At 46.4% G+C, this 11,251-nt stretch overlaps 1 protein-coding gene across 1 annotated transcript in view; it reads right to left on the reverse strand.

Moving 5' to 3' along the window:
* The window catches only part of LOC142971624 (titin-like), a 169,941-nt gene that overhangs the window by 25,796 nt on the left and 132,894 nt on the right, over positions 1 to 11,251 (reverse strand). Inside the window, exons 204-207 of the mRNA XM_076112202.1 lie at positions 4,713 to 11,199; positions 1,393 to 4,655; positions 585 to 1,305; positions 178 to 474 (exon numbers count right to left, since the gene is read on the reverse strand). Coding sequence (XP_075968317.1) covers positions 178 to 474; positions 585 to 1,305; positions 1,393 to 4,655; positions 4,713 to 11,199 — 10,768 coding nt within the window. The remainder of the gene's footprint in view (positions 1 to 177; positions 475 to 584; positions 1,306 to 1,392; positions 4,656 to 4,712; positions 11,200 to 11,251) is intronic.

Genomic DNA, 11,251 nt, shown 5'->3' on the forward strand with positions numbered 1-11,251 from the left:
CTCTAAATATGCATTTTCATTACATGGAAATACAGAATTCCTAGTCATTATTTTATATCATGTATACCTTTTAAAGAAAATAAATCAATTAGTAAAAATATATTTGATTGTATTCTATTGTAATTGTTTTCTCTGGACAGTAATAGTAACCAATATCAAATTGTCAAAAGATAATACCGTGTATTTCCTTGACGATAACGGGTACGATCATCTCCTTTGGTTCACTGAGTCCGGCATGGTTCTCGGCACGGACTCTAAAGTAATACTCTGCACACTCCCTCAGGCTCTTGATGGTGTGGGTCATGGTCTTCACAGTGGCACACTTCACCCACTTGGTCTGTCCCTTCTCCAGGGCATCAATAAGATAACCAGTGACTCTGCTACCGCCATCATATTCTGGTCTTGTCCAGGCAATCGTAACGCTGTCCTTGGTAACATTTGCAACTCCAAGTTTCATGGGAACACTTGGTACCTCTGGAAAAGACAGTGGGAAATTTCATGATGCAAATTTTGTCAAATGGTAAAGATCATATAAAATCTATTTCACAGCTGCTAAATTTAAAAATGGTCAGTTCATATATTACCTGTAATCTTTGTTCCAGCCTTGGCCTCCTGAGGGACACCCACTCCATACTCGTTTTCTCCAATAACTCTGAAGTAATACATGGCTCCCTCCTGCAAGTCTCTCACTTTAAACATCAATTCGTGACAGTTGCTGGTCACAGACACCCACGCCTTCTTACTGGCCTCACGTTTTTCAACATGGTAGGCCTTCACTGCATCACCACCATCATTCTCTGGAGCTTCCCAACTGAGGGTTGCAGAATCCCTGGTCACTGCTGAAACTTTAACGTTGACAGAAGGTCCAGGAGAGTCGAGCACCTTGACAACCATGGGCAGTGTTGCTGTTCCCAGCGGTGATTCAATAGTGACGCAGTACTCTCCAGAGTCGCTTCTGTTTGACTTTTCAAGGGTGAGTGAAGTGCTCGATTCTGTTGATTCAATGGTTCCTCTGACCTTTAGATCAACGCCCTCCATGGCCCATGCCACTGATGGCACAGGTTTGCCCTTGAATGGTACCTTGAGAGTAAATGCTGTGCCATGCTTGACAATAAGTACTTTACGCATCTCAATGTCAACATCAAATGATGGCTCTGCAGTTCTGTCCATTGCTACGGCTCCATCTGAATATGGGCTACGCACACTGCTGCCAACTTTGTTTATTGCCTTGACACAGAATTCATATTCTGCATCTGTCTTTAGTCCAGTGATTGTGAACTCCAAGCTCTTGGTAAGAGGGATAGCCTCAACCCATCTTGCTAGTTCTTTGGGGGATTCAGTTACCTCCTCTTCCTCCTCCTCCTCCTCATATTCTTCCTCTTCTCCAACAACCTCAGGCTGTGGTTTGTGGATGTAGTCTCTGTATTCTACACTGTATCCAAGGATCTGAGAACCACCATCATGTCTTGGTAGTTTCCAGACAACGGACACACTGTCCTTGGTTGAACTGACAATCTTTGGCTTGGTTGGGCGAGAAGCAACAACGAGAGGATCGGCTGCTCTGAATGATGCAGATCGTTCACTTGGAGGACTCAGACCAGCCACATTTTCAGCATAGACTCTGAAGTCATACTCACAACCCTTGCGCAGTTTGGTTGCTACTGTGGTACATTCAACAACTGGTTCTCTGTTTACACGGACCCAGCGCATACCAGTCTTCTCACGGCGCTCTATCACATATCCAGTGAGAGGGCTACCTCCATCACTGGCTGGCTTGCACCAGGTGAGGGTCATTGAATCAGCAGTTATGGCAGTGACATCAACACTAGTTGGAGCAGTGGCAAAAGTATATGGATCTGTGATCTTTACAGCATCACATTCCAGAACCTCACCACGTCCATGCTTGTTGACAGCCAAAACCCTGAAGATATATTCGTTGCCCTTGAGCAGTCCTGTAACTTTGAGGTATGTTTTTGTGACGTCTCCCTTCACCACTATCCATGCCAAGCGGCTTGTCTCACGCTTCTCAACAACGTAATGTGTGATGTCAGCACCACCGGTTTCCTGAGGAGGACCCCATGACAGAGTGCACGCCTCAGCTGTGAGACCCGTGATCTGCAAAGGTCCTGCTGAGGGTCCTGGCTTATCTAGAATCACACAGTGTATTGGCATGGTAACTGTTCCGCCAATATTCTGTAGAGTCAGAACATACTGTCCAGAATCTGTTCTGATGCTATCCTTCACAATGACAGAAGTGCTGGTATCTGTGGAAACAATCTGGATTCTGGCTCTCAGCTCAATCTCTTTGCCATCCTTGGTCCAGGAAATGACAGGGACAGGACGTCCAGCAAGGTCAGCATTAATCTTCAGAGTTTCTCCTGCTTTCACAAGCAATGTCTCTCGGAACTTGACATCCATCATGATGCGTGGTGGGTCCACATCATCCTTGACAGTGATGGGGCCAGTGGTGTCAGATGGTTCACTGAACAATCCAGCTGCATTCTTAGCAATGACACGGAAGTCAAACTGACTGTTCTCCGTAAGGCCTGTTGCATCATAGTGGGTCTCGGGCACATTGGTGAAGTTGCACCTTGTCCAGCGTCCTTCAGGAAGGTCTCTGCGTTCAATGGTGTAGCCAGAAACCTTGGCTCCACCATCATACTCTGGTTTATCCCAAGACAAGGAGACAGATGTTCTGGTAACAGCAGTGACCACAGGTGTGCCCGGTGGGTCACAAGGATCTCTGGCTGCTACAGCTTCACAGGACTTGCTGCATTTACCAATGCCAGCTATATTTTCAGCATAGACATGGTATTCATACATCATGCCCTCTTCAATTCCATTGACTTTGTATTCTGTGTCTTTAATCATTCCTCTGTTCAACTTTGTCCAAAGAATGCTAGTACGCTCCTTCCTCTCCAGATGGTAGCCCACAACAGGACTGCCACCATCAGCAACTGGCTCATTCCAAGTCACCAACATGTAAGACTTGGTGGCCAACTTCACTATAGGTGTGGAAGGAGGTCCAGGTTGTTTGAAGTTGTACTGAGCAGTGATTCCAGGTGAATCCACATATGTACTCTTTCCATAACGGTTGACTGCATAAATGCGGAATTGGTACTCTGCTCCGTGTGTCAGGCGGCCAGCCTTGAAAGATGTTCTGGCAACGTTACTTGCTATCATCTGCCATTCTTGGGTGTTTGTGTCTCTCTTCTCCACAATATAGTTACTGATGGAGCAGCCACCGTCATAATCTGGTGGAGACCAGGACAGTGTGATACTGTCTGATGTCACCGAATCCACCTTGACACCTTTAGGTGCACCTGGTTTATCGAGGACAACAACTCCAATATCTGCTGAGACAGTTCCTCCTGCGTTTGCCAGGGTGATCTCATACTTGCCAACATGTTCTCTGCTAGCCTCTTTGATGGTAATTTTGGACACGGTTGCAGTGTTTAAGATGGTAACTGATGATGTTTGCTTCAAGGGAAGGGCATCCTTCTTCCAGGATACAACAGGCTTAGGCCTGCCTCTGACTGGAACCTCAAAAATGAGGTCACCTCCAGCCTTCACACTGTATGTGGTAAAGAGTAAGTTGACCGATGGTTCAATTGAAACATCCTTTGTAACCACAGGCAAACCAAGATCCTTTGGCTCACTTTTTCCCTTCTCATTGATTGCAACAACTCTGAATAAATAGGCTTCATTGGGAGTCAGATTAGGAATAGTTGCTTCAGTCACCTTGACTGTGCATGCTGTGCCCCATTTATCTCCACTCTTGGGCTTAAATTCTACATTGTAGCACATAACTTTGCTTCCACCATCATGTGCAGGTTTGTCCCATGTCAGTGACACGCTAGTCTTTGTCAAATCTACAAGGCTGACCTTGTTTGGTGGCAGCGGTACCTCAGACACTTTGATTTCTTTGGTTTCAACCATCTGTCCTTGGCCATACGTATTAACAGCACAGACTCTGAAGTAGAAAGTTCCACCCTCAGGCAGCTCTTCAATCTTGAATGAGTTGAGCAAGCAGTTGCTGGTGACAGTAGTATAGGCCTTCCTGACAGACTCTCTTTTCTCTACAATATAGTTTGTGATTTTAGAACCACCATCAGTAAGTGGTGTATCCCAGGCAAGAGTCACTGAATCCTTCTTGAGCTCCTTCACAGCAAAGTTTTGAGGTGCACTTGGTGTATCCAAAATTCTCACTGCAACGATAGCAGATTTTGCCCCACTGCTGTTCTCTAGTGTTAGTGAGTATTTACCACTGTCAAAGCGGTTAACATTGTCAATCACAAGCATGGTATATGAACTGGTGGTGTCAATTCCAGCACGCTCTGTGAGAGTACCCTCAACTTTCTCCCATTTCACAGCAGGTTCCGGTCTTCCTCTCATGGCGACAAACAGACGCAGAGTTCCACCTGCACGGACAGATACCACCTTCCTGAGATCAGCATCCAACTCAATCTCTGGTGCTTCTACCCTGTCAGAAGTAACCACAGTGCTGTGGACATTAGCAGCCTCCCCAACTCCCTCAGAGTTGATCGCACAGACACGGAACTGGTACTCTCCTCCCTCCTTCAGGTCTGTGATAGTGAGTTTAATGGCTTGTGTGCCGGTGGGTGGAGTACACATGGACCATTCTTTTTCAACTGGTGCCTGTACTGCCGGTGCTACTTCTGCCTCCTCTGCCACTTCGGGCACTGGTGTATACTCCCTCATTTCAACAATGTAGCCTTTTACATAGGCACCACCATCAAAGTCAGGTTTGCGCCAGGACAGAGACACAGACGACTTTGTGTAGTCTGTCACCTTGGGATGGTGTGGAGGTCCAGGTGGTGTTGTGGCATCACACGCTCTATGAAGTAGGGACATTTCACTAAGGTCTCCCATTCCAGCCTCATTTTCAGCAGCAACACGGAACTCATAGAAGTGGTCCATCATCAGACCTGTGACCTGGAAATGGTTGTCAGTCAGCTTTTGTCTGTTGCATTTTGTCCACCTCACACTATCCTTGTCACGTTTTTCAAGGTGGTAGCCTTCAATTTCAGCTCCACCAGTCTGTTCTGGAGCCGTCCATGACAGAAGCATAGATTCATTTGTGATCTGACTTGCTTCTGGATTTCCAGGAGCACTCGGTGGCTTGTAAGGATTGCGTGCAATGATGGCTTCACTCTCGAGACAATCGCCGACACCATATTTGTTGACTGCCCTGACTCTGAAAATGTATTCATTTCCAGGAAGCAAATTTTTTAGTTTATGGTACAGACCCTTGATATTTGGTGCAGCTACTGTCCAGGACAACCTGCTAGTCTCTCTCTTCTCCAAGACATAATGAGTGATACTAGCCCCACCATCCAGAGTTGGTTCAGCCCAGGCAATGATGCACCTGTCAGCCATGATTCCTGTCATTCTCATGGGTCCAGCAGGTGGACCTGGTTTATCAAGGACTTTGACAGTGATAGGGAAGGTTTTTGTACCACCCAGATTTTTGAGGACCAGGTCATAGTGGCCACTATCAAGCTTGGTTACATCCTTAATGGTAATGGCTGCACGTTTCTGTGTAGTTTTCACTTCAATGCGCAGGGCTTTGTTCATTTCCTTGCCCTCTTTTAGCCAGACAACATCAGGAATTGGTTTTCCATAGATGTCAGCATCAAGAAGCAAGTGTTCTCCAGCATTGATAATAATAACATCCTTGTATTTGGGATCCATTGAAGCCCTTGGTGGTTCAATTTCATCAGTAGCAGTAATAGGTCCAGAGCTGTCGGATGGCATGCTGAAGACTCCGGCTGCATTTCTTGCAATAACTCTGAAGTCATATTGCTCATTCTCTGTCAGGCCAGTGACGGTATACTCAGTTTCAATTATATTGGTGAAATTAGCTCTTACCCAGTGTACATCAGGGGAGGAAATATCTTTCCTTTCCACAATATATCCATTGACTTTGCTGCCACCATCATACTGCGGTTTGGTCCACTGAATCTTGATTATGGTTTTAGAAATAGACACAGCTTCAGGAGCACCAGGAGGATCACATGGATCGCGAGCAACAAAGGACTCAGACACTTTACTGCATCTGCCAATGCCAACAATATTTTCACCAAAGACTCTGAATTCATAGCCAATACCCTCTTCTAGATTGGAGATCTTGAACTGAGTATCAGTGATAAGCGTCTTGTTCAGTTTGTTCCACATGATGCTGCTTCTCTCCTTGCTTTCTAGATGATACCCAATAACTGTACTTCCACCATCATTGACCGGCTCATTCCATTCAACGATCATCATTTCCTTTGATGCAGATTTGATAAATGGTGTTCCTGGCGGCCCTGGTGGTTTGTATGGATATTGAACAACGATGGACTTGGAGTCCAGAGATGCACCCTTTCCATATCTGTTTTCAGCTAGGATTCTGAACTGGTATTCTGCACCAGTCTTCAGCTTGGTGACCTTGAAAGCTGTTCTAGCGAGCTGTGTGGTGACGGACTGCCATGTTTGGGTGGTGGTGTCTCTCTTCTCCACTATATAGTTCTTTACCTGGCATCCACCCATGTATACTGGAGGCTCCCAGGAGAGATGAACAAAGGTGTTGCTCACTTCAACAACCTTAACTGGACCTTTTGGTGGACCAGGCTTGTCAAGGATAATGACAGCCACATCCTTAGTGATCGTGCTGGCATTATTGGTTGCTGTGATGGAATATTTACCAAAGTCCTCCTTGCATGCCTCAGTAATTTGAATTCCAGTTGTTGTTGGTGTCCTTATGACGTTGATTCTGGATGTCACCTTCAAAGGCTCACCATCCTTGGTCCAGGAGACTTTAGGTTTGGGTTTGCCAAGCACAGGGAACTCCAACTTCAAGTCCTTTCCAGCTAATACATTGTAGGTGTTAAATTGCATCGTAATGCTGGGCTCCATTGTTACATCATTGGCAACAATGGGTGCAGCAAGTGCCGTTGGCTCACTCTTTCCCTTCTCATTGTAGGCAATGATACGGAAGAGGTATTCTGCTCCTGCTGTGAGGCCTGTGACAGTGCCCTCGCATGTCTTTGTATTTGTTGCAACTCCCCACTTATCTGTACCCTTGGGTTGCATCTCAATTAGGTAGCCACCAATTCTACTGCCGCCATCATGCTCAGGTTTCTCCCAGGCCAGTGAGATACTGGCCTTGGTGACATCAGTGAGGGAGATTTTTCCAACAGGCAGTGGTACCTCGGAGGCCTTGAAAGCTGCCTTTGTTTCAACAGCCTGGCCGATTCCATAGTCATTCTCAGCCATGACTCTGAAGTAGTACATAGCACCTTCAATCAAGTTCTCAACTTTGAATGTTGTCCTGGTGCATTTGGTTGACACATTTGCATATGTCTTTCTGGTTGATTCACGTTTGTCAATGACATAGTTCTTGATTTTGGAACCTCCATCAATCAGTGGGGCATCCCATACAAGAGTGACAGAGTCCTTTTTGACTTCTTTAACCACAAGGTTCTGTGGGGAGCCAGGTGTATCCAGGACTTTAACAGCAACAAACTCAGACACAGTGCCACTGCTGTTCGACAGGCTCAGGGTGTATTTTCCAGAGTCACTCCTGTCACATGAGTCAATGGACAACTGTGTGAAGTTGAGAGCTTTCTCAACCACTGTTTTTTCGGTCAAGTCTCCCTCATCCTTAGTCCACTGAATCTCAGGTGTTGGCCTGCCCTTGAATGGAATATGGATTCTAACAGATGCACCAGCTTTCACAGTAATGCCCTTCCTCAGCTCAGAGTGTAGGTGGATCTGTGGTGGGTCCAACCTTTCCTCTGGCTTAGCTGTTCCAGAGAGAGCTGCTGGCTCACCAACTCCCAGCTTGTTCAAAGCACACACCTGTATTTTGTACTCCTGACCCTCAGTCAGTTTGGTAATTTCATACTTGTTGACACGCAGGCCAGTGGGGGGCGTAACCATGGTCCATTCCTCCTCCTCAGCTTTGCAGACTTCAACAATGTATCCTTGAATGGTGCTGCCACCGTCAGACAGAGGCTTACCCCATGACACTGTAATTGAGCTCTTTGTGGAGTCAATCACATTCACATATGCTGGGGCGCCAGGTTTGTACTTGGGATCACTAGCCTTGTAGTATGAACTTGGAAGGCTTGGTTCTCCTGCTCCAACTACATTCTCAGCAGCCACTCTGAATTCATATTCATGGCCGGTGGTTAGGCCTGTAGCTCTGAAGGAGAGATCAGTGACTTTCTGTCTGTTGCATCTGGTCCATTTTATTCCATTTCTGTCCTTCTTTTCAAGGATGTAATTGATAATCTCACTGCCACCATCAGTCTCAGGGGCTGACCAAGTGATGGTCATGCCATCATGAGCAATGTTGGATACATCCTCAATATGAGGTGGACCAGGAGGAACAAATGGAGTCTTCATAACCACTCCGCTAGACTCCAGTGTCTCACTGACTCCAAAACTGTTAACTGCCATGACACGGAACATATACTCATTGCCTTCCAGTAATTTGGTGACTTTGTAGCATGTGGTTTCACAGCTGTTGGAAACAACAGTCCAAGCTAGACGGCTGGTCTCTCTTCTCTCGATTAAATAGTGCTTAATAGGACTACCTCCATCATGTAGAGGGGCACGCCATACCAGTGTGCATCTATCTTCAGCCACTCCAGCAGTGTGGAGGGGTCCTTCACATTGGCTAGGCCTGTCCAGGACCACAACCTTGAATGGAACAGTTTCACTACCAGCCACATTTGTCAGCTGGAGTGTGTAAATTCCACCATCAATTCTAACAGAGTCCTTAATGACAATCATTGCATGGTTTTTAGTGTTTTTAATCTCCAGTCTGAGTGTATTCTCTATTGGTTTTTCATCCTTGAACCACTGGATTGTGGGGAGCGGTTTGCCATGGACATCGGCATCTAGCTTAAAGGTCTCTCCGGCATTAATGGTGATGGCCTTGATGAATGCTGGGTCAATGGAGAATTTGGGTGCTTCCAATTCATCACTTACAGTAATCGGTCCACTGTTGTAGGATGGCTTACTGACGGTGCCTACAGAATTTTTAGCAATGACTCTAAAGTCATACTGTGCATTTTCAGTCAGACCAGTGACAGTGAACTGGGTCTCAATCACATTAGTGAAGTTTGCCCTTACCCACCTGCCCTCGGGCAGATCACGCCTCTCCACAGTATAGCCAGTTATACTACTGCCACCATCATACTCTGGTTTAGTCCACTGGATGACGATGGTGTCCTTGGTCACATGGATGGCCTCTGGTGCGCCAGGAGGATCACATTGGTCACGGGCAACACAGCCCTCTGAGACTTTACTGCACCTGCCAATGCCAACTATATTTTCAGCATAAACCCGGTACTCATACTCAATACTCTCTTCCAAGGGGTGACTCTTGAAAACAGGCTCATGAATAAGTGTCTTGTTGATCTTGATCCAGAGAATACTATTCCTCTCTTTCCTTTCCAGATGGTAGCCCAGGACAGGGCTGCCTCCATCTTGGACAGGCTCATGCCACTCAACAATCTGGTGGTCCCTAGAGAGAGAGGAGATGAAGGGAGTGCCTGGTGGGCCTGGCTCTCTGTATGGATACTGAGCAACCACACTAGATGAATCCAGACCATGACTCTTGCCATAGCGGTTCTGAGCAATAATCCTAAACTGGTACTCAGCTCCAGTCTTCAGTCTGGGCACTTTAATGGTTGTTCTGGCATAGTTGATGCTGATATTTTCCCATGTTGCTGTAGTAGTATCTCTCTTCTGTACAATGTAGTTAGAAATCTGGCAGCCACCATTGTGCTTTGGTGGATCCCATGAAAGAGTGACACTCTGTGTTGTGATTTCATCGAACCTGACAGGGCCGGATGGAGGCCCAGGCTTGTCAAGTACAATAATTTCAACTGTTGTGTCTTTCTTTCCAGCTGAGTTAGCAACATGTATACTGTACATGCCACCATCATCACCTGCTGCCTCCTTAATGCTCAATGTTGTATGTGTTGGTGTGCTGAGAATGTTGACTCTGGTAGTGAACTTCAAAGAGGCTCCATCTTTTGTCCATGAGACTGTTGGTTTAGGTCTTCCAAAGAAGGGAATGTCAATTTTCAGGTCTTTGCCCACGTTGACACTGTAGCTGCTGAATGCTGGTCGAACATCTGGCTCAAAGACTAAGTCCTTGGTCATCACTGGACCAGCAAGGACTTTGGGGTCACTCTTTCCCTTATCGTTGACTGCTATAACTCTAAACAGATACTCCTCTCCTGGGTTCAGTTTAGTAACGGTAGTCTCCATTGTCTTAAATGTGTTGACACCAGACCACTTCTCCTGGCCCTTAAGTTGCACCTCGAGCACGTACTGCATGACTCTGCTACCACCATCATACTCAGGCCTCTCCCAAGCCAAAGATATGCTTGTTTTGGTTTGATCTGTAACAATCAAGTTCTTTGGAGACTGGGGCACCTCTGAGACCTTAAGAGGATCGTTAGTTGCTGCAGGCAGGCCAACACCATGTCCATTCTCAGCACGGACTCGGAAGTAGTAACTACAACCTTCCTGAAGTGGTTCAATCTTCCATGAAAGAGCATGACAATTTGTTACAACAGCTGCATACGTTTTACGTGTGCTTTCTCTCTTTTCAACAATGTAGTTCTTGATCTTGGACCCACCATCCAACAGAGGTGGCTCCCATGCCAGGGTGACAGACTGGTTTGTTATTTCTTTCACTTTCAAGTTAACAGGAGCACTAGGTGTGTCGAGAACACGGACAACAACAAATGCGGATTTGGTTCCACTGGTGTTCTCTGCAGTGATAGTGTATTTTCCGCTGTCATTTCTGCTCATCTTGTCAATTACAAGGGATGAGTAACTGCTGGTCACCTCGACCTGAGCTGTCTCTTTAAGTGCAGCTTCATCTTTGTCCCACTTTATGGTAGGAGTGGGCCTTCCTTTGATAGGAATAAACAGTCGGAGGGAAGCTCCAGCTTTAATGGTCACAATCTTTCTCAGTTCTGGGTCAATGTCAAGGTCTGGCTCCTCTGCCCTGTCCTGGGCAACAACAGCTCCAGAAACATCGGCATGCTCACCGACTCCAACTTTGTTAATAGCAAATACTCTAAACTTGTATGCCTGGTTTTCCTTCAGGTTTTCAACTTCAAACTTGGTCTTCTTGACACCTGTTGGAGGTGTGCACATGGTCCATTCCTCAGCTGGGGCATCTGTAGCGGCTGCCTCGGCAGCTGGGGCTTCAGCAGGA

This window comes from Anarhichas minor, unplaced genomic scaffold (genome assembly GCF_050575085.1).
Source record: "Anarhichas minor isolate MPS153535 unplaced genomic scaffold, ASM5057508v1 ptg000048l, whole genome shotgun sequence".
NCBI classification, from domain to species: Eukaryota; Metazoa; Chordata; class Actinopteri; order Perciformes; family Anarhichadidae; genus Anarhichas; species Anarhichas minor.